At 42.5% G+C, this 27,956-nt stretch overlaps 2 protein-coding genes across 2 annotated transcripts in view; both read left to right on the forward strand.

The window, feature by feature from the left end:
* The first annotated feature begins 4,095 nt into the window (after positions 1-4,095).
* Positions 4,096-27,660, forward strand: FBXW12 (F-box and WD repeat domain containing 12). Its single transcript, XM_015131011.3, is given in 12 exon segments — positions 4,096-4,293; positions 4,296-4,309; positions 4,758-4,795; positions 4,999-5,156; positions 6,699-6,817; positions 9,345-9,554; positions 10,442-10,600; positions 11,734-11,872; positions 11,875-11,940; positions 13,084-13,262; positions 13,339-13,469; positions 27,498-27,660. Coding segments are annotated over 12 exon segments (1,383 nt in total). The 5' UTR covers positions 4,096-4,220; the 3' UTR covers positions 27,595-27,660.
* TREX1 (three prime repair exonuclease 1) overlaps positions 8,736-27,956 on the forward strand; it is a 97,459-nt gene continuing 78,238 nt past the window's right edge. The window contains exon 1 of the mRNA XM_077992530.1: positions 8,736-8,739. The gene's annotated coding sequence lies outside the window, so the exon portion shown is untranslated. The remainder of the gene's footprint in view (positions 8,740-27,956) is intronic.

Consider the following 27,956-nt stretch of genomic DNA (forward strand, 5'->3'; position numbering starts at 1 on the left):
GTTTTAGATAAACAGAATCATGAACCCATAGCAGGAATATATTCATTTTAATATATTCTCCTCCATCATTATCCATGTGCATGAATATTTACTTAAATAATTGTGAGCAAATTTAAAATACCAATTTAGGATCTACTTGATAGCATTTAACTGTAAATTTTACATTTTAAATTTCACATGGGTTCCCAATCATGATTTTTAAAAGTTTCCTCATATTTCACAAAGTTCGATGTCTCACATTTACAAATTAACTGATAGGCTCTGCAGAGTCACTATACAGCTTACAGCGCTCAGTCCCCGTCCCTGGCTTCTTACATCCTTGAGGTTCCCATGAACACAAAACGTGCCTCTGGAAGAGTCAGGGTACCAAGTCTATCATTTTGCTTCTTTGTATAAATGGAACCATAAATTTGTCCCAAAGCTACTTTGTAGTGGAAGCATAATTTGTTACCCTTTTGCACTCTCTCCAGTGACTCCCATCAGGGAATGTATCAGGGCCAGTGGATGTGACGCAATAATTGTACCCCAATGTGGGTTGAGATTGCCCACCTGAGCCCCATACCTCTGGAGCCAGACAGAAGTCAGTCACGCCCTGCTTGCACTGGGGACAGTTGAGTTCCCCAGGCTGAGCCAGGGACAACCGGCTGACTTATGTGGTCCTTCCTTATTTCTCTTAAAAATCTCTCTCATGTTTCCTCTCTTTGGTGTTTCCCTTTGTCACCATCTTTAAAAAATGTATCTTCTGTGTTCTTTCCTGTTTAGTCAGCATTCTCTTTACTTCATTTCTTTGAACACATTTTGTATCTTTTTTTTTTTTTTTTTTCTTTTTTTGAGACAGGGTCTAATTCTGTTGCCAGGCTGGAGTGCAGTGGCGTGATCATGGCTCACAGCAGCCTCCACCTCCTGGGCTCAAGCAGTTCTCATGCTTCAGCCTCCTGAGTGGCTGGGACTACTGGACCATGTTTTGTTCAGTTGTTTAGCATTTTAAACTCAAGGCTAAAAATATATCCACTTTCATTCTTCTCCTAATCATTCCAAGTTTTCCCAATTCCCTCTTCTCTTTGAGCCATTAGAACATAACAGCTAAGAGCACTGGCTCTGGGGCTGACTGCTGGGGTTCAAACCCGGTGCCACTTCCCAGGGGTGTCACTGTGGGCAAGTCACCTAACTTCTGTATGTGTTGGCCCCCACCTATGTGTTCTAAAACTGGTGCCTGGGATTGGTTTTAATCAGGTGTGGCGAAGCGTGCAGACACAGCAATGATTGTCACGAAGGAAGAAGTTTATACTCACGGATCCCTATAAACAAGAGGCCTGGTTCCCCATGCAGGGCCACATGGAGAGCACCAAGGGCAGTCAGGAGGCAGAAGGGGCGGGGCAGCATAGGCTTGAGCCTTTATTGTGTTTTCTGTAAGAAAGGCAGAGGGCAGAATAGGGTGAGCCTTTTAGAATGGGCTAGTTTAAATGGTTCTGGCTGGCTTTGAGGCATAGGGGCTGTCCCTAGTTGTCTGGTACCTGGCCCTGGGTTGATTTAGGGCAGGAGGAATATTAACTTGCTGTGTGAGACTTTGGTAAAGGAGATGATTGGGGGTGTGGGCTCTAGCTTGGTTCGTTTGCTTAAAAGGCACTCCCCTTTGCTATCTGGCTAGGGTTGGGATGGGGAGTCTCTCCCCATTTAGCAAGATCACAAATGCCAGAGCATCAAGAATACAGACAATTAAAAATATAGAGAGAATACAACTGGCCCTGTGACGAATGGATGCCAGACAAATTCCAAATCTAAGAGAACACGGAGCACCTTGCAAGGTGGCCAGTAATAGGACTTACCTCGTCTAGTCGTTGTGAGGATTAAACAGATGAGCCCATGTAAATTGTTTAGACAGGTGCCTCGCCTGCAGAAGGCACCATGAAAGGTTTGCTGTTACTTCTCCCCTGCTATGCCCCCTTTACTTCCTGTGCTGTGCCGTCCCTCCCTCTCTGTCCTACTCTCAGGCTGCCCGACTCCTTATCAATCCTCCTTCTCAGGTTTCCCCAGCTGCCTGCTTTAATCTACATTCTCCCAGACAATGTCCGGGCCATTCTCTCACCTACATCTTATCTTGTGCTTAGACTATTACGGAGTTACCATTTCACTTCTCTAAAATTTTACATCTCTTAACTCCTGTGACATTTAGATTTGTCTTTATTGTTGCAATGTGTCTTTCTCTGCCCTTTTCTGGTAGCACCCCACCCCACCACCCCCCAACACACCTTCCCGTTTCTCTATTTTTTTTTTTTTTTTTTTTTTTTTGAGATGGAGTCTCGCACTGTCGCCTAGGCTGGAGTGCAGTGGCACGATCTCAGCTCACTGCAACCTCCACCTCCCAGCTTCAAGCAATTCTCCTGCCTCAGCCTCCCAAGTAGCTGGGATTACAGGCGCCTGCCACCATGCTCAGCTAATTTTTTGTATTTTTAGTAGAGACAGGGTTTCACTATGTTGGCCAAGCTCCTGACCTGGTGATCCACCCGCCTCGGCCTCCCAAAGTGCTGGGATTACAGGCGTGAGCCACCACAACTGGCCCCCGTTCCTCTATTTCAAATTCATTCATTCACCATTCGGCAATTTGCTTCAGTTTCCTTACATTTGCCTTCTTTCTCATCTGTCTTCTTTTCCATTTTATTCCTCCTCTGTCTTGTCTCACAGTTCACTTAAACTTATATTTCCTATCTGTATGTTTTATAATATTTGTGTTTTAATACTTTTAAAATATCCTTTATTTTACTGTTTCTTCTCTTCCCTTGTCATATTTTAAAGTGTTTTATTTCTCAGACCTCTATATCTTTGCATTAATTCTGTTCCTCTACAGTCGAGTCTGTTCCAAGCTTTCTCTCCTCCTTTGTCCTTCCACGGCCCTGGCTCTCTGCATTATTTCCTTTTAATGAAATACAAATCTTTTCCCCTTGTATTTCTCTCACTTCTCTCCACACATCCCTTGTCTCGCCTTTCCCCATGCCCCTTTAGGTGCTTCTTGATCTTTGCTTTTCCTTTTTAATTCCTCACCATATCAATTTGTAATTTTCCTCTCTTACTACTGTGTCATAAATGGGCCTCCCAACAACCACTCCCGTGTGTCTGCCTGGAGGCAGCAGTTTTAAGAAGGATTGGCCGCTGAGCCTCACAGAGGGACCCCCGTCTTATCCTGCAGCGAAGTACCATAGACTGGGTGGCTTACAAACAACAAATTTATTTCTCAAAATTTTGGAGGTGAGAAGTCCAAGATTCACCTGTTGGCATGGTCAGGTTCTGGTGTGGGCCTTCTTCCAGGTTGCAGCTGACACCTTCTCATGTCCTCATATGACATAAACAGGGCTAGAGAGTGTTCTGGGGTCCCTTTTATTAGGGCACTGGTCCCATCATAAGGACTCACTGCCTGTGACCCACTTACCTCCCAAAGGCCCCCCACCTCCAATCACACTGAGGGTTAGAATTTCAACATAGGAATTTTGAGAGGACACAAACACTCAGGCTATGACACGGTCTTTAGACAATCCCAGAATGAGTTGTCAGGTTCTTGGGAGATCTGTAACTGTGGGAAAGCGTCACATCCCAGGGAAAGCCACCGGCTGGGAGAGCCATCCCCGGCAAGGCCTGCTCCCTTTGCGCGGACCTCTGTGGAGAAGCTGCCTTGGCACGTTCTTTCTCCTCCACTGCAAAGTTAAATGTGAGAAGGTAGAAACCCAGAGGCCGTGCTGGCGCTGAGAGATGAGCCCCACTCACCAGATTCAAGATCCTATGATAGGCACAGACACGGGGCAAGCTGACTCCAATTCCAGGAGTTTGGAACTTAAATAGAGTCATAGAGACACTGGGATCTGATCAAAGTGAGTGCATTCGATGACATTTCCTAGAGGGTCCTGACAACTTCATCTGCAGCTGGGGCTGCCCCAGGTTCTGCACCTCCAGCTCACAGTGCACAGGTGTTGCTGAGCTCCTGTAAACAATGAACAGCACTAACACGTGGGTTTAGGTAGGGATGCCGCCAGCTGTGTGGATGAGGCCCCAGGGGAGAGGCCGGGGTGGAGGTCAGCCCGGGAGTCTGCACACCTGCAGCTTGTTTCTACTGCACACAGATGGGCAGGGGTGAAAATCTTTACAAGTGCTGCAGACTTTGGCAAAGCCTTTAAATTCAGAGCAGCCCAGAGAGGAGAAAGGAAAGTGGATGTGGGTTCAGGCTGTGTGAAATGGAGATCCAATTGCCTGACTTAGCTTTGAAGCAAATCTTCTCTTTCCTGGACCTGTTTGGCTTGCTGCAGGCTTCCAGGTGAACAAGGTAAAGGCCTTCCACCTCCCACTGCCCCCACGCCAGCTGCTTCTCTCGACCAGTTTGAGCACCACTTTGCAGAATAGCAGAGGGCTACATTGAGGCTTTGGGGGTTAGCATCCTTCACTCTGAAGGCCTCATATTCTGTTAAACGGAAAGGACAATCTGACATCCAAGAGTTGTGCTGACTAAACAGTCCTTGAGGCTCCCATTTCAAGCCCTAGGAAATCAGAACGTCTTCCTGTGAACTCATGGGAATACCCAGCGCTTGTATGAGCAGTGACAGGTCTCTGTTGTTACCATTTCCTTATCTCCCCGCACTGGGGAGTGCTTTGAGAGCTGGAATCCCAGCTGATTAACCTGTGCCAGCCCAGCTCCCAGAACAAATAATAGCAGAGGATTGCCCCTGCTCTCTGATGTACCTGATTGCCTGCTTGTCTCTTCCTTTCTCCCATAGCATTGGAATAGGATTGCAGAGAGCGATTTCCTGTGGAGGTAAGGAAAGGGAAAGGGTAAGGAGGGAAGGGGAGAGGAGATCATCTGACTGCGCACCCGTGCTGTGTACCGAGGCCTGTGTGTGGCTGTGTTGTGAGATATACACAGAAAGTTAGTGTGAGTAGGGGGTTGTGATATAACCAGAGCTCTGAGGAGGTGAACTGACTGAGAACAGCCTGATGGGACTGTGACTCTGTTTCCAGGTCGCTATCTCTGCAGAGATGGGACTGCAGCAACTTCACCAATCAACACCTGGGCACACACACATGGAAGAAATTTTTCCTGCATCAAAGAAGGAAGGAGCTTCGGTTGGCATTGGCACAGCCGCATAACTTTATCTACAAAGTCACGAAGAACATTGGTATGGGGACAGGTGCCCTAGAGGAACATGAGAAACTTGTTTTCAGAGGTCCACTCTATTTGATTTTTGCTGTGTGCAGTTGTGTGTTCTCATTCAGTGAAGGGAAAAGGAATTAAAATTGAACCAGACTGGTTTGCCGTGGTACCATGCGATGTCTCCCTGCTTCCTCTTGTCCCCGCCATCTGTGCTGAATGAACAAACTAGAGTGATTTTTTTCACAACATAAAATCAGGTCCTGTTACTCCCTTTTTCCTAAGGCTTCTCATCCCTCCCAAGATCAAAATAAAAAATTAATGGGAAACTTTAAAAAACAGGAGGATCTCTTGAGCCCAGGAGGTTGAGGCTGTAGCAGTAGAGCCTACGTATGCATTTATTTAGAGACAGGGTCTGGCCCTGTCACCCAGGCTAATTTTAAAAATTTTTTATAGAGATAAAGCCTCAACCTCCTGGGCTCAAGAGATCCTCCTGCCTCAGCCTCCTGTGTAACTGGGACTACAGGGGTGCCCCACCACAACCAGCTAACTTTTTTTTTTTTTTTTTGAGGTTGAGTCTTGCTCTGTCATCTAGGCTGGAGGGCAATGACACGATCTCAGCTCACTGCAGCCTCTGTCTCCTGGGTTCGAGTGATTCTCCTGCCTTAGCCTCCTGAGTAGCTGGGATTACAGGCATTTACCACTATGCCTAGCTAATTTTTATATTTTTAGTACAGATAGGTTTTCACCATATTAGCCAGGCTGGTCTTGAACTCCTGACCTCAAGTGATCCACCTGCCTTGGCCTCCCAAATTGCTGGGATTCCAGGCATAAGCCACCATGCCCAGCCATAATTTTTTAATTTTTTGGTACAGATTAGGTCTTACTTTGTTACCCAGGCAGGTCTTGAAATCCTGAGCTCAAGCGATCCTCCAACCTTGGCCTCCCAGGCATGAGCCATTGTACCTGACCTAATCCTGATAACTTTTTTTTTTTTTTTTTAAGACAGAGTCTCATTTTGTCACCCAGGCTGGAGTGCAGTGGCGTGATCTTGGCTTACTGCAACCTCCGCCTCCTGGGTTCAGGCAATTCTCATGCCTCAGCCTTCCAAGTAGCTGGGGTTACAGGCACCTGCCACCATGCTAATTTTTGTATTTTTAGTAGAGACAGGGTTTCAACATGTTGGCCAGACCAGTCTCGAACTCCTGGCCTCAAGTGATCCGCCCACCTCAGCTTCCCAAAATGCTCTGATTACAGGCGTGAACCACTGTGCCTGGACTTGATAATGCTTTTAAAACTCAGAAAAGTTCTCTGATGGAGATATTTTAATATGCCTTTTATATCTTTGGAAACTGAGGATTAAAAGGAAAAGCAAGCTGGCCAACATCTCCCAAATGGCCAGTCTGCCATGGGAACCTGTGTTTGGATGACTCTGGAGCCCAATTTCTATCTTCTTCATATTGTTACCCAAACCTTCCTAAGAGGGTACAGAAATATTTTAAATTATCTTCTTTTGGTTTGGATCATCCCTTAACTATCTGGTGGCCAAGTCTTCTGTGTTTCCTTCTAGCATATGACATGGAGTTGGCTTATCTCTCAGGAAATAGCCTGACAATGGATGAACAGGAGAAATCAGTCATTTGTGGTGTATCTCCAAAGCAAGAGCTTTGCGCCTGGGATGTGCAAGAGGTGAGTCTGGCCAATATGTAGCAAAAGTACTGCATTGCATCCATCCTGTTCTGTATGTGAAACGGAAGTGCTGAGAGGAAAATACTCGGAAGTGGTAACAAAAACAAAGTGTCAAATCAGGTTTTCTATCATGTAATTTGTGACCTTTTCATTTGGACCATAGACACACATAGAATTCACTTTTGTTGTTGTTGTTTTTGTTTGTTTGTTGTTTGTTTTTTGAGATGGAGTCTCACTCTGTTGCCCAGGCTGGAGTGCAATGGTGCAATCTCGGCTCACTGCAAGCTCCGCCTCCCGGGTTCACGCCATTCTCCTGCCTCAGTCTCCCAAGTAGCTGGGACTACACGTGCCCATCACCACACCCAGCTAATTTTTTTGTATTTTTGTAGAGATGGGGTTTCACCGTGTTAGCCAGGATGGTCTCAATCTCCTGACCTCGTGATCCGCCTACCTCGGCCTCCCAAAGTGCTTTGATTACAAGCGTGAGCCACTGCGCTTGGCTGAGAATTTACTTTTTAATTTGTGTTTCTATCTATAAATTTGTGTAAGGTCTTATTTTCTATCAATAACATGGAGTGCATTTGTGAAATAATGTTTGGGCTTTGTGCATGTTTATTACCTGTTCTATTGCCTCTTTGTCAATAATTGGCATTTGTTATATTGGTTTTTTCAGAAAGTAGTCTCTAGCTCAGATGATCTCCAAGGCGCACAAAGGATTTATCTCAAAATTGAGTGTGGCTTTTGTCTAATTGTATAAACTGCAGTGAGGTTCTTAGACCCACAAAGTTTTTGTTAAAGAGAATTACATTGGCAGAAACACTGCCAGCTTGGATTTAAAGGGGCCAAAACACACAAAAGGAAAACAGGCTTTTTGGATTTCAGAACTTTGGCAGGAAGCAGACTACCAAAACAATTTAGCTGAAAAATTGGGCCACCATATATAGAAAGTAAAGGATGACTCAGACAGAATCAAGAACCTAGAGAGTAGAACCAAGAGTCATCAAAAATCTTTCTTGGGCCTTGCGTCCTAATCAACAAATTGCCAGCATGTTTTCTATTGGATTTCAAAATTTCTTGTAGCAGTGATTCCTATTTTTCCATTTTCACCTTTTCTGAATGACAGCGACTGTTATCCTGCGCTTACCCCACACTTGTACTTTGGGGATGGTGAGGGACAGATAACTTGTATATTTAGTTCGAAGATTTTCACATCAAGATAAACTGAATCTACAGAGCTTCATCTATACCTGGACCTAGAAACAATGAGATCCTAGATTCTGCAATGATACTATCATGGTATGAGACATTTGAGAGCATTGGGAGATGGTGGATATATTTTCATGTAGGGGAAAGTGAATCACTGGAGGCTATGGGGCAGGCTACGGCTGCCAGTCTCTTGAGATGGCCCAAATATCGTTGCCCAACAATAATCACGATCAATCTTGTATAGTCCACTGCCGCAGTGAATAGGGCTGACCTGTGGAACCAATAGAATATTGTGGAAATTATGATGTATAATTTCTGAAGCTGTCACAGAAGACAATTCTTCACTCATGGGTCATTAGCTCTTAGAAATCCAGTCACAGTGTTATGAGAGCTCTCAAGCAGCCCTCCAGAGAAGATCTGTGTGGTGAGGGACTGAGGACCCCTGCCAGTAGCCAACATCAACTTACACAGCTATATGAGAAGCCGTCTTGGAAGTGAAACTTGACTTCACCCTCAAGAGACCTACAGCCAGAACTATCCAGTCAAGCTGCCCCTGAATTTCTGATCAAAAGAAACTGAGTTAGCAAAAGCCTGTTTCAAGCCACTAAATTTTGGGATGCTTGGTTATGTGGCCATAGATATTACTGCATAGGCAACTTGTTATAGTGTGAGGAATCAAAATAGTGATTACATTTGAGTGTGGGGAGCCATGGGGGAGTTGTGAAATAGAGCACATGCAAAGGGGATTTTGGGAGGGCTTAGAAGTGGTACATTAGCATTCACTTGTGATAATTTATTAAACTTCGTGCTCTTTTCTTGTATGATATACTTCACAATTTTTTTAAAGGCTAAAGAATCATCTAGAAAGAACTATTCTATCTTATATGTAATGTACAAGGTTGATGAATGAATAACAATTTTAATGATAGTTAATGCGTTCTGGGTTCCTACTGTGTCCTAGGCAAAATTCTAAGTATGTTTCATGAGTTGTGAAACGTAATGACAGCCTCATTAGAAGGCATGATAGAAAGCAACTTGCTGAAGCTGTACTGTTAGTAGGAGGCAGAAGTGATTTGAACTCAGGAAGTCTGATCATTCTTTGCACCTGTTATGTACCAAGTTCTTGTCTCTGAGCATAGTGTGTAGTTCCTGTTTTTGTGTTCACTCCTCCAAAATATTGAGATGTGGAGAATTTTCATATCTTTTGCCAGAAGCAAGAAGATCTGATTTGGAAGAGACTTCCAAATAAACATGGACAGAATGAAAGCACAGTAGATGTAAGAGTTCCTTGAACATAGATTGTATTACTCTTGTTCTCTAGGGCACCATGATCTGGTCAAGCCCAGTCCATGAGTTCTATTTCTTAAATCTGGTAACCCTTCCTCAGATGCATCTTGCCATCACTATGGATCAGAAAAAAACTATCAAAGTGTGGAACTGTCAGGACAGGGATGCTCTGGCCATTCTCCGCATGCCAGAGTCCTGTTATGGCATGGAAGCCTATCTCACAAAGGATGGCCCATTCCTGACGGTAAGTGAGCCCTGAATTTAGAGGGGACCAAAAAATCAAATGCCTGCTGTTTTGTCAGGCATCCGTGTCACATTACTGTCCTGTCCCTATTTTTTTTTTTTTTTTTTGAGATGGAGTCTCACTCTGTTGCCCAGGCTCGAGTGCGGTGGTGTGATCTTTGCTCACTGTAACCTCTGCCTGCTGGGTTCAAGCAATTCTCCTGCCTCAGCCTCCTGAGTAGCTGGGACTACAGGCACACGCCACCATGCCTGGCTAATTTTTTGTATTTTTAGTAGAAACAGGGTTTCACCATGCTGACCAGGCTGGTCTTGAACTCCTGACCTCATGATCTGCCCACCTCAGCCTCCCAAGTGCTGGGATTACAGGTATAAGCCACCACACCCAGCCTATTTCTCTTGTAGTCATCCCTTCCACATACCCTGTGAGTCAATCACAATATATCAATGAATGTTATACAAACCTCCATGCTATCTTGGCCCTTGACTTGCCTCAAGTACATTTCCCCAGCCATTCTTCTAAAAACAAAAAGCCAAAAACTTTCTGAATTACTTTATATGTGCCTCTTTCCAGTGTGTGTTATTGTCCAGTCCATGAACTTGGTTGGGGATAGTCGAGGGAGAGAGATGGCTTTGGGTGACATTGAGAAAAAGCATAGTGTTGATGTGCTAATGAATAACTGTCCTTGAGAAGAATGCTTTGGGGCTTGGAAAGTTTTATTCCATGGGATTATCCCAACAGTGTCTCAAGCTAGACTGGTCAGAGGTTTTGATCTCCATTATGTGATTGAAGAAACGGTGGCATATCTTGCAGCTGACAGTGCTGCCTCCTCTGTACTTTAGGATTTCACATATCTTCCTATTGATGTGGTGGGGATGTTTTGGTTTCAGGTTGGTGATGCTGCAGGTAACATCTACACATTTACACTGCCTGGGTTAAGGGATGTTTCTAAAGTTACTGCATCTCAATATGGTATTGTATTTCTACACTGCTCTCCTGACAAGAAATGGATATTTGCATGTGGGACATATCGTCGTACCTTGCCACAGGTAGGTGCTGTTCTGTGTATTTGAACTTCAGGATGGGAATGTCAAGTTAGGAAGCATGCAGAGAAACTGCAGAGCTCAGTGAGGACCAGGCACACTGCTCCCTCTCTCAGACCATATCACAAGGGGAATCCATTGTGATGATCAGGAAACAATGTTCTTTGAAGCAACAACATCCAGTTGATGTGGCAAATGTTAATGAAAACTCATTCATGAAGCCCGAATTTGCCAAAGAAATGGAGGAGGGTGAGACAGGTATCAAGAAATAGGGATTGCTGGGCATGGTGGCGTGCACCTATAGTCCCACCTACTCAGAAGGCTGAAGCGGGAGGATCGCTTGAGCCCAGGAGTTCCAGGCCATAGAGTACTATGCTGATAGGGTGTCCACACTAAGTCTGGCATCAATACGTTTACCTCCTGGAAGCAGGGGACCACCAGGTTGCCTAAGGAGGGGTCAACTGGCCCAGGTCAGAAACAGAACAGGTCTAAACTCTCATGCTGATCAGTAGTGGGATTGCTCCTGTGAATAGCCACTGCACTCCCACCTGGGCAACATGGCGAGACCCTACCTCTTAAAAGAAAAAAAAATTTGTTTTTTACAAAAATATCTTTGACCTTGTTCTCTTTTGCCTTCTTTACTTTTATCTATGTTGGCTGGAAAGTATAGAGAAGTCCAAAAGTAACTGAATATGCAACAGCCTCTGAATATCACTCTGAGGAAGGCTTTGGCCTTTGAGCAGGCCTTTTGTAGGGGGGCACTAGTGGACTGGGCACCAAAGAGGGAAGAGTTCAGAAGGCAGGTAGTAAAAGCCACACAGTCCTTGACTTGTTCCCCAAGAAGGGAAAATCTGCTTAGCCAACCTCAACTTGACCAAGGGTTCAACATGGTGAGATGGTTTTGTAACCCCTTGGTATGCTTCAGGGACACTGTTCTGTGAATGGGACAGGAAGGATAGGAAGACAGTGAGTTCCTTGTAGGCTGGAGTGGTAAGCAGTGACCCCTCATCACTCCTGAGATGTTGAACAAAGCTTTAGCCACAAGATGAGAATTTCTAAGAAGGCTCTTCTGGAGTCACTCCTGTACTGAGAGGCTATAAGTTCCCTTCCCCTGATCACGCACGCGATGCTCTCTTTAGGTATTCCTCACAGAGTCCTTACTGAGACCATCAGAAGGCAGTGCTCCTCTATCTACCTCTCTCCCACATAAATTATGTGTCAGTGCCTGCTGGACCCCAAAGGTGAAAAACAGGCTGACACTGATGTCCCAAAGTAACCCTGAAAAAAAGAATTTGTCACCTTTGATCTAACAACCAAGAGGACTGGAGGCCAAACAGTCATCCAAGGTAGGCTGTGCCACATTAGAAATGCTTGTGGCCGGGCGCGGTGGCTCAAGCCTGTAATCCCAGCACTTTGGGAGGCCGAGACGGGCGGATCACGAGGCCAGGAGATCGAGAGACGATCCCGGCTAACACGGTGAAACCCCGTCTCTACTAAAAAATACAAAAAAACTAGCCGGGCGAGGTGGCGGGCGCCTGTAGTCCCAGCTACTCGGGAGGCTGAGGCAGGAGAATGGCGTAAACCCGGGAGGCGGAGCTTGCAGTGAGCTGAGATCCGGCCACTGCACTCCAGCCCAGGCGACAGAGCAAGACTCCGTCTCAAAAAAAAAAAAAAAAAAAAAAAAGAAATGCTTGTTTCTCTTCCTCATTACACAGTCATTCATGTTTAGCTATAATAAATGGGTCAGTCTGTAAAAAGGGAGCAGGAGATTTCTTTTTTTTCTTTTTTTTTTTTTTTTTTGAAACGGAGTCTCGCTCTGTCGCCCAGGCTGGAGTGCAGTGGCGCAATCTCGGCTCACTGCAAGCTCCACCTCCTGGGTTCACACCATTCTCCTGCCTCAGCCTCCCAAGTAGCTGGGACTACAGGCGCCCGCCAGCATGCCCGGCTAATTTTTTGTGTTTTTAGTAGAGACAGGGTTTCACCATGTTAGCCAGGATGGTCTCGATCTCCTGACCTCATGATCAGCCTGCCTCGACCTCCCAAAGTGCTGGGATTACAGGTGTGAGCCACCGCGCCCGGCCAGGAGTAGGGGATTTCTTTAGCTGGGGGTGAACCCTCCCCAGTTTGGCTCTAATACCCATGCTGATCTCTACCCCGACCCTGCCCTCTTGGGTGAACACATATAGATTTCCATCATGTTTTAGGGCCTGCATTCCAATGTTCCTTCCCATTACAGGTTTTGCCTCAATGCCCAGGGGATTGTTTATTTTCCACAAACTTCTGTTCGTGTGTCCTAGCACCTGTTAACCACAGTCAGTGATATGTATTTGTCAGGCCACTGGACTACCCTTCATTTTCCTCCCTGGAATGAAGTCTGTGGAAGTGGGGACTATGCTTTTTTATTCAGTGTGAGGATATTGTTCTTATTCAATGATCTGATATTTACTTCCTTATGTGTGTGTATATATGTGTGTTTTACATGAAAACAGTACATAAGATTGCAAGTTTCCAGTTGGCAGCTCATCTGGAGTCCCCTGTTTGGATGGGAGCCAATGATGGATATACGATTGTCTTTACCAATGGGCCATACTTGTTACTCTTCAGCATCACTGGCTTCCTGCTGCAACGATTTGAGGACCACCAGGCAGCCATCGACAACTTCTGGGTGGTATGTATGATTCTGCTCCACTGCTTTTTGATCTGACTTTGACTCCTTGGCCACTCACTCTGGCTATCCTTGGAAGGATCCTCGCTATGTGCTCACCACGTCCAAGAACTCTGTGCACGTGTACATGTGGGAAGAAGGAGGCCGCCATCCATACCTCAGGAGCTGCTATCGCCTGGAAAACATATGGCATGATCCCACAACAGATGAGTAAGCTCTGTTTTGTGACCTAAACATTCCCTGAACACTTTTTTTTTTTTTTTTTTTTTTTTTTTTTGAGACAGAGTCTCGCTCTGTCACCCAGGCTGGAGTACAGTGGCCGGATCTCAGCTCACTGCAAGCTCTGTCTCCCAGGTTTATGCCATTCTCCTGCCTCAGCCTCCCGAGTAGCTGGGACTACAGGCGCCCGCCACCTCACCCGGCTAGTTTTTTTGTATTTTGTAGTAGAGACGGGGTTTCACCGTGTTAGCCAGGATGGTCTCGATCTCCTGACCTCGTGATCCACCCGTCTCGGCCTCCCAAAGTGCTGGGATTACAGGCTTGAGCCACCGCGCCTGGCCTTTTTTTTTTTTTTTTTTTTGAGACGGAATCTCCCTTTGTCACCAGGCTGGAGTGCAGTGGCGTGATCTCAGCTCACTGCAACCTCCGACTCCCGGGTTCTAGCAATTCTCCTGCCTCAGCCTCCCAACTAGCTGTGATTAAAGGCATGGTGCCACCACACTTGGCTAATTTTTGTATTTTTAGTAGAGAAGGGATTTCACCATGTTGGCCAGGATGATCTTGATCTCCTGACATCTCGATCTCCTACCTCGTGATCCGCCTGCCTCGACCTCCCAAAGTGCTGGGATTACGGCGTGAGCCACCGTACCCGGCCAAAAACTTCTAATTTCTACATCAAGATGAATGAAGGGAGAACAGGGATTTTTTTTTTTTTTTAAGATTCTTTGAGGATAGATATCAATAAACTCATGCCTGAAAAGAGAATCACTAGTTCTTGAAGTCACGGCACTTGCAATAGATGTTAAAAGTCTTCCCAAAGTGGCTCTCAATCTATATTCCCACGAGCAGTGGATAGATTATGTCCTCAATACCCTGTGTTTTCTTGCTAAGTTGTGCCTTTTGTGAGTTCATTAGCCACTTGGTGGCTGCTTCAGTGAGCTGCCTTTCCCTCCATTTTGTTGATTTTTGCCCCTGGTTTGCTTGCCTTTAAATTGTTTTTCTTGAGATTTTACGTAATACACGTAGAAGTCTTGACTCCTAAGTCTTTGCAGACATTTTCTTCCAGATTATTGCTAGTCATTATACTGCTTATAGTGCTTTATTGGCAACATCTAAGAAAATACATATATCCTTTGCACTGCCAACACCACTAAAAAGAATTTACTGTGAAGCTATACCTCCAATCATTCAAGTACATTGGCTGTTTGTTACAGCAGTTGTGATAGTCAAGAGCTGGAAACTCCCTAAGTGCCCAAACATAAGAGATTGTTTAAATTACCGTCGTATGTCCACACTAGGAAGTATCATGCTGCTGTTATTAACTTTTTTACAAGAATAGGAAAATGTCTACGTTCAGATAATTATTTTCCAGTGTTTTGAGGCAAAAATACTTTGAATATCTGTGATCGTGCTTAGCAGACTTTCATGGTTTTTGCTCTCTGTATCTAATAAATTTTAGCCTACACCAATCATAAATACTTATTTCCTTTCAATAACTTCAAATACTTTCCCGGGATTTGTTTTCTGTCTTACATTTGAATGGATGTATAGTGATACCTCATTGTGATATTTATTGTGCCTTTTCCCAGTGACATTGAGCAATTTATTTGCCATCCACATATCTTCTTTGACACATTTTTTCAAATCTTTTGACCATTTTTTAATTGGGTTGTTAATATTGAGTTTCTTAATATTGAGTGTTGATAGTCCTTTATATATTTGGAATACACGTCTTTTATCAGATAAGGGTTTGCAAATACTTTCTCCCACTCTGCTTCGTCTTTCTACTCTCTTCACGGTGTCTTTCAAAGAGCAAGTGTTAACTGTGAAGTACAATTTTTCTTCTAAAATGACTGGGCTTGGGGCATTGTACCTACGAAATCTTTGCCTAACCCAAGATCACAGAGATGTTCTAAGATTTCCTCTAAAAGTTTTACAGTTTGGGGTTTTACATTTAGGTCTCTGATGTATTTTGAGTTAAATCTTATAAGGGAAAGATAAAGATCAAGGTGTATTTTTTTTTGCATATGAATGTTTAATGATTCAGCACCATTTGTTGAAAAAACTCTTTTTTCTCCATTGAATTGCCTGTGTACCTTTGTCCAAAATCAACCATATTTACATGGGTTAATTTTGAGACTTTCTCTTTTGTTCCAATCATCTATATATGTATCTTATCAAATAACACACTATGTTGAAAATGTAACTTTATAGAGACTTTGCAATCAGATAATATGAGTCCACTAATTTGTTCTTTTGCAGAATTATTCAGACTATTCTGGTTCCCTTGTTTTCCAAGTGAATTTTAGAATTGGTTTGTAAATTTTTACAAAAATTCTGCTGAGATTTATATTGGAATTTGTAGATCTAGAGATTAATTAGGGGGAATTGGCATCTTTACTATTTTGGCTCTTTCAATACTTGAACCTGAATGTCTCTTACTGTTTTAGGCCATCTTTAATTTATTTTATCAGTGTTTTTGTAGTTTTTAGGACAAAGATTTTGCACATATTTGTAAAACTTATACCTAAATATTTCATTGTTTTGATGCTATTATAAAGAGTACTGTCTTATTTCAATTTCCATTTTTCATTACTAGTATATAGAAATATGACTGACTTTTGTATACTGATTTTGTATCCCACAACCTTGCTAAACTCATTTATTCTAAAAGCTTTTATTCATAGATTGGTAGAGACTTTGTGCTTTCTCTATGTAGACAATCATGTCATTTGTCAAACAGCTTTCTTTCTTTCTTTCTTTTCAAATGTATGCCTTGTTGTTCTTCCCTTTTTGCACTGGCTATAACCTCCTGTGTGGCACTGGAGTGGAGAGCCAACATCCTTGCATTGGATGAAAAGTGTTTGGTCTTTCACCATTATTATTATTATATTCACTGTATGTTTTTGTAGATGCCCCTTACTGGGTTGAAAACATTCTCTTCTAGTCCTAGATGGCTGAGAGGTTTTTACTATCATGAATAGATGTTGAATTTTCTCAAAGGCATCTTCTGCATAAATTGATATGAGCATATAATTTTTCTTTTTTAGATTCTTAGTAAGGTGAATTATATTGATTTTCTTTTTTTGTTAGTGGTCAGGACAGAGTATCTTATTAGTTTTTAATTAACAAATAACAATTACATATTTATGGGTACAATGTGATTTCATAGATGTATATATTATAGAATGATTATATCAAGCTAATATATCAATCACTTCATACAGTATTTTTGTGGTAAAAAAAATACTTAAAATCTACTCTCAGCAAATTTGTCAATATGATACACTATTATGAACTACAGTCACCATGCCACAGATCTCTGAAACTTATTCCTCCTGCCTAATGGAAACGCTGGGCCCTTTGACCAACATCTCCTCATTCCCCCTCTCTCCCAGCCTCTGTTAACCACCATTCCACTCTCTGCTTCTGTGAGTTCGATTTTTTTTTTTAAGTTGTCACACATAAGTGAGATGATGCAGTATTTGTCTTTCTGTGCTTGGCTTAGTTCACTGAACATAATGAACTCCAGATTCATCCATGCTGTTGCACATGACAAGATTCCCTTTTCTAAGGCTAAATCGTGTTCCATTGTGTGTGTGTGTGTGTATATATATGTATGTATACATATACCACATTTTCTTTATCCATTCATCCATTGATGTACACTTAGGTTGATTCCATATCTTGGTTATTGTGAATAGTGCTGAAGTGAACATGGGAGTAATGAGAGTACAAACGTTTCTTCAACATACCGATTTCAATTCCTTTTGATGTATACCCAGAAGTGGGATTGCTGTATCATATGATAATCCTATTTTTAGTGTTTCGAGGAACTTTCATGTTGTTTTCCATAAGGCTGTACTAATTTACATTCCCACCTACAACATACATGGGTTCCCTTTTCTTCATATCCTCACCAACACTTGTTTATCTTTCGTCTTTTTGACCATAACCATTCTAACACCTCTAATGAGGTGGTATCTCATTGCATTTTTAATTTGCATTTCCCTGATAATTCATAATGTTGAGCATTTTTTCACATATTTGTTGGCCATTTTGTTGGCAATGAAGAACCTTTGCCCATTTTAATATGGTGGTTTTCTTGCTATTGAGTTCTTATATATTTTGTTTTTTTGTTTTTTTGTTTTTTTGTTTTTTTGTTTTGAGACGGAGTCTCACTCTGTCGCCCAGGCTGGAGTGCAGTGGCCGGATCTCAGCTCACTGCAAGCTCCGCCTCCCGGGTTTACGCCATTCTCCTGCCTCAGCCTCCCGAGTAGCTGGGACTACAGGCGCCCGCCACCTCGCCCGGCTAGTTTTTTGTATTTTTTTTAGTAGAGACGGGGTTTCACCGTGTTAGCCAGGATGCTCTCGACCTCCTGACCTCGTGATCCGCCCGTCTCGGCCTCCCAAAGTGCTGGGATTACAGGCTTGAGCCACTGCGCCCAGCCGAGTTCTTATATATTTTGGATATTAACCCTTATATGTATAATTTGCAAATATTTTCTCCCATTCCATAGGTTGTCTTTTTGATCTGTTTTATTTCCTGTGCAGAAACTTTTTAGGTTGATGCAATCCCATTTACCTATTTTTGCTTTTGTTGTCTGTGCATTTGGGGTCATATCCGAAAAATCATTGCCCAGATCAATGTCACAGAGCTTTTCCCCAGAACTTTCTTCTTGTAGTTCAGGTTTTATATTTAAGTCTTTAATCTATTTTGAGTTTTGTATGTGATGTGAGAAAAAGCCCAAACTTATTTTCTTTTCATGTGAATATCCAGTTTTCCCAATGCCATTTATTGAAGAGCTTGTCCTTTCTCCATCATGTGTTCCTGGCACCTTTGTTGAAAAACAATTGACTATAAATGTGCAGGTTTATTTCTGGGATCATTTATTCTGAGCTGTTGGTCAATGTGCCTGATTTTATGCCAATATGCTGTTTTGATAACTGTAGCTTTATAATATGTTTTGAAATCAGATAATATGATGCCTCCAGCTTTATTCCTTCTCAAGATTGCTTTGAGTATTTGGGGTCTTCTGTGGTTCCATATTCATTTTAGGATTGCTTTTTCTATTTCTGTGGAAAAGGTCATTGAAATTTTGATAGGAATTGCATTGAATCTGTAGATCATCTTGGGGAATATGGACATTTTAACAATATTAATTCTTCCAATCTATGAACATGGGATAGCTTTCCATTTATTTATGTCTTCTGTTTCTTTTATCAGTGTTTTATAGTTTTCAGTATACACATCTTTTACCTCCTTGGTTCAATTTACTCAAGTATTTCAATTTTGGGTGCTGTTGTAAGTGGATTTTCTTCATTTATTTTATTGGATATATGGAATTTCTGAACATTAAATCAGCCTTGCATTCCTAGACTAAACCCCACTTACTCATTTTTTATTATTCTTTTTACATATTGCTGAATTGAGTTTAATGATTGTTGGCTTCTGTGTTTCTGAAGGATATTGGTTTGTAGGTTTTTTTTCCTTTTTTTTTCCTTTTTGAAATGAAGTCTTGCTCTTGTCCCCCAGGCTGGAGTGTGATGGCACGATCTTGGCTCACTGTAACCTCCACCTCCTGGGTTCAAGTGATTCTCCTGCCTCAGGGTGTTATTTCTCCCTTAAATGTTTAGTAAACTTCAGTAGAATAATCTGGGCCTGGAGATAACTTTTTTGAAAAGCTTTTAACTATACATTCCTTAATAGTTATAGTACAACTCAGATTATCTATTTTATGATGGGTGAGTTTTTATAGTTTGAATTTCCAGCAATCAGTCATTTTATCTAACTTGTGAAATGTGTGTAGATTTGTTTCTTTTAATCCTCTTAATGCCTGTAAAATTTGTAATATGAGGCCGGGCGCGGTGGCTCAAGCCTGTAATCCCAGCACTTTGGGAGGCCGAGACGGGCAGATCACGAGGTCAGGAGATAGAGACCATCCTGGCTAACATGGTGAAACCCCGTCTCTACTAAAAAAAAAATACAAAAAACTAGCCGGGCGAGGTGGCGGGCACCTCCAGCTACTCGGGAGGCTGAGTCAGGAGAATGGCGTGAACCCGGGAGGCGGAGCTTGTAGTGAGCTGAGATCCGGCCATTGCACTCCAGCCTGGGCGACAGTGAGACACCATCTCAAAAAAAAAAAAAAAAAATTGTAATATGAACTCCTTAATTTATAATATTGGTAATTTGTGCCATTTCTGTGTTTTTTGTTTTGGTTTTGTTTTTTGGTCAACCTTACTAGAGGCTTATTAATTTTAATTATTTTTTCAAAGAAACAGCTTTTGGTCTCTTTTTATTTTATTTTATTTTTTTAACCTCTATTTTGCTGTTCTGGATTTGTCTATGTCAGCTCTTAAATTTTATTTTCTTGCTTCTGGTTACTTTTATTTTGCTATTTTTTCTAGTTTGTTTGTTTTTAGACACGACCTGAACCTGTCAGGCTGGAGTGCAATGGGGTGTTATGTCAGCTCACTGCAACCTCTGCCTTCTGGGCTCAAGTGATCCTCCCACCTCAACCTCCCAGAGTAGCTTGGATTACAGGGGTGCACCTACATACTAGGCTATTTTTTAATTAATTAATTAATTTTTTTTTTTTTTTTTTGGGGGTGGAGATGGGGTTTTGCCAGTTTGCCCAGGCTGCTCTTGAATTCCTGGGCTCAAGCAATCTGCCTATCTCAGCCTCCCAAAGTTCTGGAATTTCAGGCATAAGTCACTGTGCCTGACCTTTTCTAGTTTCTTAAGGTGGATGCTTAGATCATTGATTTCTGACCTCTTTTTGAAATATAAGCATTTGGTGTTCTAAATTCTCCATTAAACACTGTTTTAGCTGCAATCCTCATATTTTTATTTTTATTTTCATTGAGTTCCATATATTTCCCTTTTCCTCTTTGAGTCATGGACTATTCTAAAATATGTTTAATTTCTAAGATTGGAGATTTTATTGTGATCTTTTTGATCATGATTTTCTAATTTAAAGCTGTTATGGCCAGAGAGCATCCTCCATATTTTCTTCATTCTTTTATATTTGTTAAAATTTGTTTTGTGACCCAGGATATGCTCTATCTTGGTGAATGTTCCATGTTTCCATGTGAGCTTGAAAAGAATGTGTATTCTTCTCCTGTTGGGCACAATGTTTTATAAATGACAATTAGATCACCTTGGTTGATCTTCTTTAGTTCTTTTCTATCCTTTCTGATTTTCAGTATAGTGATTCTATCAATTGAGAGACTGTTGAATTTCCTATTATGGATTATTTTTCCTCTTTGTTCTATTAGTTTTCATGTATTTTGCAGTTCTGTAACTTGCTGCATACACATTTTGGATTAATATATCTTCTAGGTTAATTGGCCCTTTTGTTTTTGTGTAATGTCTCTCCTTGTCCCTGATAATCTTCTTTGCCCTGAAGTCTACTTTATCGAATACTAATTTAACTACTCCTGCTTTATTTTGGTTAATATTTGCATGTTATATTGTTTTTCATTCTTTTACTTCCAACCTACTTATATCATTATATTTGAAGTGAGTTTCTTGTAGATAGAATCTGGTTGGGTCACGCTTTTTATCCATTATGCTAATCTGTCATTTAAGTTTAAATACAAAAGTTTAATGGACAAAGAATACTTGTATATATTTATGGGGTACAATATGATGTTTTCTCGCATGTATACACTGAAATGATCAAATTGGGCTAATTATCCATCCCTTCAAATATTTATCATTTATTTGTGGTGAAAACATTTAAAATTTCTTTGAGCTATTCTGAAACATACAATATGTTATTATTAACTATAGCCACCATGCTCACCAGAATTTATTCCTCTTGACGAACTGAAACTTTGTACCCTTTGACCAACACCTCCCTGTTCCCTGTCTAACCCTCTGCTCTGACCCTGCCTAGCCTCTGGTAAACACCATTTTATCTTTTACATCTATGAGTCTAACTTTTTTTTTTTTTTTTTTTTTTTTTGAGACGGAGTCTTGCTCTGTCGCCCAGGCTGGAGTGCAGTGGCCGGATCTCAGCTCACTACAAGCTCCGCCTCCCGGGTTTACGCCATTCTCCTGCCTCAGCCTCCCGAGTAGCTGGGACTACAGGCGCCGGCCACCTCGCCCGGCTGGTTTTTTGTACTTTTTAGTAGAGACGGGGTTTCACCAGGTTAGCCAGGATGGTCTCGACCTCCTGACCTCGTGATCCGCCCGTCTCGGCCTCCCAAAGTGCTGGGATTACAGGCTTGAGCCACCGCGCCCGGCCGAGTCTAACTTATTTAGATTCCATGTATAAGTGAGATCATCAGGCATGGTGGCTCACGCCTGTAATCCCACCACTCTGAGAGGCCAAGGTTGGGGGATTGCTTGAGCCCAGGAGTTCAAGGCTGCATTGAGCTGTCCATGTTTGCCCATTTTTTAATGGGTTTGTTTTTTACTTGACTTGTTTAAGTTCCTTAGAGGTTCTGAATATTAGACCTTTGTCAGATGCTCGATTTGTGAATATTTTCTACCATTCTATAGGTTATCTGTTTACTCTGTTGATAGTTTCTTTTACTGTGCAAAACCTTTTTTGTTTTGTTTTGTGTTTTAGATGGAGTCTCACTCTGTCACGTAGGCTGGAGTGCAGTGGCACAATCTGGGCTCTGGGCTCACTGCAACCTCCGTCTCCTGGGTTCAAGTGATTCTCCTGCCTCAGCCTCCTGAGTAGCTGGGATTACAGGCATGCGCCACCACACCTAACTAATTGTATTTTTAGTAGAGACAGGGTTTCACCATGTTGGCCAGGCTGGTCTCAAGCTCCTGACCTCAAGTGATCTGTCTGCCTCAGCCTCCCGAAGTGTTGCGATTACAGGTGTGAGCCACCGTGTACAGCCTGTGCAGAAGCTCTTTTGTTTAATTAGGTCCCACTTATCAATTTTTGTTTTCATTGCAATTGCTTTTGAGGACTGAGTCATAAATTCTTTCCCGAAGCCAACACTGTTGTCTAGAATAGTGTTTCCTTAGGTTTTCTTCTAGGACTCCTATAGTTTGGGGTCTTACACCTAAACCTTTAATCCATCTTGAATTAATTTTTGTGTATGGTGAAAGGTAGGGGTCCAGTTTCACTCTTCTACATTTGGCTAGTCAGTTATCCCAGCACCATTTATTGAATAGAGAGTCTTTACTCCATTGTTTTTTTGTCAACTTTTGTTGATGATCAGTTGGCTGTGGGTGTATGGCGTCATTTCTGGGTTCTCTATTCTGTTCCTTGAATCTTTATTCTGTTTTTGTGCCAATACCATGTTAATTTGGTTATTATAGCATTATAGTATAGTTTGAAGTCAGAAAACTGATGTCTCTGGCTTTCTTCTTTTTCCTCCAGATTGCTTTGGCTATTCAACATGGAATCAGGATCTTTCCTGATACCATATAAATTTTAGAATAGTTTTTTCCTAGTTCTGTGAAAAATGACATTGGTAGTTTGATAGGAATAACACTGAATCTGTTGATTGTGGCCATTTTAATGATACTACTGCTTCTTCTCCATGAGCATGAAATGTTTTTGCATTTTTTTTTTTATGTCACCTAGGATTTACTTTTTTTTTTTTTTTTTTTTTTTTTTTTTTTTTTTTTTTTAAGACAGAGTCTTATTCTGTTGCCCAGGCTGGAGTGCAGTGGTGCAATCTCGGCTCATTACAACCTCCACCTCCCGGGTTCAAGAGATCCCGCTGCGTCAGCCTCCCAAGTAGCTGGGACCAGAGGCACGTGCCACCACACCTGGCCAATTCTTGTATTTTTAGTAGAGATAGGGTTTGGCCATGTTGGCCAGGCTGGTCTCAAACTCCTGACCTCAAGTGATCCGCCCGCCTCAGCCTCCCAAAGTGCTGGGATTACAGGCGTGAGCCACCACATCTGGCCTATGATTGCTTCTAGTAGTGTTTCGTAGTTCTCCTTATAGAGATCTTTTACCTCCTTGGGTAGATGTATTCCTAGGTAATTTATTTTGTGGGGTGCTGTTGTAAATGAGGTTTCATTTGGCTCATTTGCTTAAATGAGCTCTCAGCTTAAACAGTATCAGTATATGGAAATACTACTGATTTTTGTACATTGATTTTTGTATCTTGAAAACTTATTGAAGTTGGTTTCAGTTCCCAGAGCATTTTGGCAGAGTCTTTAGGGTTTTCTTTGTATAGAATCATATTGTCATGGAGCATAGTGGCTCATGCATGTATTCCCAGCACTTTGGGAGGCTGAGGCAAGATGATCACTTGAGCCCTGGAGTTCAAGACAAGCCTTGGCAACATACAGAGACCCTGTCTCTACAAAAAAAAAAAATTAGCCAGGCATGGTGGTGTGCACTGGTGGTCCCAGCTACACAAGAAGCTGAGGTGTGAAGATCACTTGAGCCCAGAGGTTGAGGCTGCAATGGGCCATGATTGTGCCACTGCACTCCAGACCGAGTGACACAACAAGACCCTCTCTGGGGAGATTTTAAAAATACATATTATATATATCTATACACACAGACACACACACACAGACACACACACACACACAAAATCAATCATATTGTCATATTGTCCACAAAGAAATAGTTTTACTTCCTCTTTTTCTATTTGGATGCCCTTTCTTTCTTTCTCTTGGCTGACTGCTCTAGCTAGGGCTTCCTAGCTAGAGCTATCACTACTATCACTACTAGTCACTACTATGTTTACTAGGAGTGGTGAGAGTAGGCATCCTTGTCTTGTTCCAGTTCTCAAAGGGAATATTTCCAGTTTTTGCCCATTCATTATGACATTGCCTGTGGATTTGTCATTGATGGCTCTTATTTCAAGGTATGCTCCTTCAATGCCTAGTTTCTTGAGGGTTTTTGTCACAAAGGGATACTGCATTTTATTGAAAGCTTTTTCTGTGTCTATTGAGATGATCATATGGTTTTTTGTTTTTAATTCTGTTTATGTGGGGAATCATGTTTATTGACTTGCATGTGTTGAACCAACCTTGCTCCCGGGAATGAAGACTACTTGATCATGGTGAATTAGCTTTTTGATTTGCTGTTGGATTCAGTTTGCTACTGTTTTCTAGAGGATTTTCACGTCTGTGTTCATCAGGGATATTAGTCTGTAGTTTTCGTTTTTCATTGCCAATACCATGTATTGAAGAGACTGTCCTTTCTCCATTGACTGTTCTTGGTACTTTTGTTTAAACAAAAATCAATTGACCTTAAATGTGAGGGTTTATTTCTGGCCTTCTATCCCATTCCACTGGACAATGTATCTGTATGTATGTCAGTACCACGCTGGATTTTTGTTTGTTTACAGTTTGTCTCTGGGGATGAAAACACAAGAACCGGCCAGGAGTGGTGGCTCACGCCTGTAATCCCAGCACTTTGGGAGGCCGAGGCGGGCGGATCACGAGGTCAGGAGATCAAGACCATCCTGGCTAACATGGTGAAACCCTGTCTCTACTAAAAATACAAAAAAAATTAGCTGGGCGTGGTGGCGGGCACCTGTAGTCCCAGCTACTTGGGAGGCTGAGGTGGGAGAATGGCGTGAACCCAGGAGGCAGAGCTTGCAGTGAGCCGAGATCATGCCACTGCACTCCTGCCTGGGTGACAGAGCAAGACTCAGTCTATGGCCGGGTGCGGTGGCTCAAGCCTGTAATCCCAGCACTTTGGGAGGCCGAGGCGGGTGGATCATGAGGTCAGGAGATCGAGACCATCCTGGCTAACATGGTGAAACCCCGTCTCTACTAAAAATACAAAAAACTAGCCGGGCGTGGTGGCGGGCGCCTGTAGTCCCAGCTACTCGGAGGCTGAGGCGGGAGAATGGCGTGAACCCGGGAGGCGGAGCTTGCAGTGAGCCGAGATCGCGCCACTGCACTCCAGCCTGGGCGACACAGCGAGACTCCGTCTCAAAAAAAAAAAAAAAAAAAAAAAAGACTCAGTCTCAAAAAACAAACAAACAAAAACAAAACAAAAACACCACAACCATGATGTTTTGATTACTATAGTTTTGTGATGTATTTTAAAATCTGGTAATGTGATGCCTCCAGCAAATGTGGTAATGAGGTTTGCTCAAGATGGCTTTGGCTATTTGGGGTCCTTCTACACTCTGTATGCTTTATTTGTTGTTTGTTTATAACATTCTGCTGCTGACCAGGGATACTCTGTTTTAATTGGCGTATTAACTTCTTTTAGCATTTGAAAAATGTTTTGCCTCTTCCTTCTGGCTTCCATGATGTCTGATGAGAAATTCATTGTCATTCAAATCTTTGTATCTCTCTAGATAATGTGTCATTTTGCTCTGGTTGAGTACAGGTTATTTCCTTTGTTTTTAATTCTCAGAAATTTGATTAGGATATGTCTGGTATGAAATTCTTTGGGTTTAACCTGTTTGGGTTTGATTAACTTTTTGAATCTTTAGGTCTATGAATTTGGGGATGTTTTCAGCTATTATCTCTGCAGTGCTTTGTGGGCAGAGGAAGGGGTACCTTTTTTTTTTAGACGAAGTCTCACTCTTTTGCCCAGGCTAGAGTGCCAGTGGCATGATCTCGGCTCACTGCAACCTCCACCTCCTGGTTTCAAGCAATTCTTCTGCCTCAGCCTCCCAAGTAGCTGGGACTACAGGCATGCACCACTGTGCTCAGCTAATTTTTGTATTTTTAGTAGAGATGGGGTTTCGCCATGTTGGTCAGGCTGGTCTAGAACTCCTGACCTGAGGTAATCCACCCACTTTGGCCTCCCAAAGTGCTGGGATTACAGAAGTCAGCCACCACACCTGGTCTGGGGTACCATTTCTACTCACGTCAGTGCACTCGGGGAGATAGTCGACAGGATTCCATCTCTGTGTCTTCAGGGCCTGGTGGGGAGGGGGAGAAGTGTCACCTTTACTTGAGTTAGTGCAAGGCAGAAGTGGTCAACAGGGTACTAACCCTACAGTTTCTGGGCTCCTGGTGGAGAGGGGTAAAACTGTCACTTCATTAATGCAGAATAAGAATCGACAACAGAGCTATGCTCCCACCATTCCCTCATCACACAGTGGGGAGGGAAGCATGGCATCTCTTATGATATTCTATTGGAGTAGAACAGGTATACTCAAAAGGGAACAGAATTCTATTTTAAAATAAAAATCTAGGGCTGGGCACAATGGCTCATGCCTATAATCCCAGCACTTTGGAAGGAAGGCTAAGGCAGGCAGATCGCTTGGGTGCAGGAGTTTGAGACCAGCCTGGGCAACATGCTGAGACCCCATCTCTACAAGAAAAAATATATATACATATACATCTACTATATATATAATTTTATATATATAATATAAAATATATATATTATATACTTTTTTTTTTGAGATGGAATCTCACTGTGTCGCCCAGGCCGGAGTGCAGTAGCGTGATCTCGGCTCACCACAACCTCCACCTCCCGGGTTCAAGCAATTCTCCTGCCTTAGCCTCCCAAGTAGCTGGGACTACAGACATGCACCACCACGCTGGCTAATTTTTTGTAGTTTTAGTAGAGACGGGGTTTCACCGTGTTAACCAGAATGGTCCTGACCTCGTGGTCCACCCACCTCGGCCTCCCAAAGTGCTGGGATTACAGGCATGAGCCACCATGCCTGGCCTACAAGATAATATTTTTAAAAATTAGCTGGGCATGGTGGCGTGTGCCTGTAGTCACAACTACTTGGGAGACTGAGTTGGAAGGATCATTTGAACCCAGGAGATGGAGGTTGCAGTGAACTGACATGGTGCCACTGCACTCCAGCCTGGGCAGCACAGCGAGGCCCTGTATCAAAAAAAAAAAACAAAAACAAAAAAAAACAAAAAAAACCTCTCCAATCATCATTAAACCAGATAATCTGTCAAATCAGATACTGACAATTCTGGCAATAATATTTGAGAGCAGGTTGAGATTGCTATTCCTGCAAATAATAATCAGTGTAACTTTCCCTGGAAAGAATATTGATATCTTAGTCAAGTTCCAATTCAGTATTAACAATGGATAGACCTACTTTTTCTTTTGTTCACTGATGATCTTATTTTTCCATTGACAGCTGCATCTCCAGTGTGATGTGTGATAATGCAAGCATAGTACTTACGGTGACAGCAAGTGAATACAGCATGCTGGTGATGTATTCTTTGAACACGTAATATGGAAACTAACAAAATTGACCTTGCATCATCTTCTGCAATGTAGTAAAGAGAATTCGTTTGCAAGCCCAGAATGATTATTTTAGTGAAATTTAGATGTTGTGGCCTGAAGTGGTGGCACATGGCTGTAGTCCCTGCTACTTGGGAGGCTGAGGTGGGAGGATCCTTTGAGCCCAGGAGTTTGAGGCTGCAATGAGCTGTGATTGTGCCATTGCACTCCAGCCTGGGCAACAGAGTGAGACCCTTAGAAGAAAATGAAAATTAAAGAACAATGGAAGTGGTCATATGACATGGCTGAAGAGATCTAGTTAAACCATTTTCTTGATTGTAAGAGATAACAAATTCTATAAGGTAATACATGG

This window comes from Macaca mulatta, chromosome 2, assembly GCF_049350105.2.
Source record: "Macaca mulatta isolate MMU2019108-1 chromosome 2, T2T-MMU8v2.0, whole genome shotgun sequence".
Taxonomy (NCBI): domain Eukaryota; kingdom Metazoa; phylum Chordata; class Mammalia; order Primates; family Cercopithecidae; genus Macaca; species Macaca mulatta.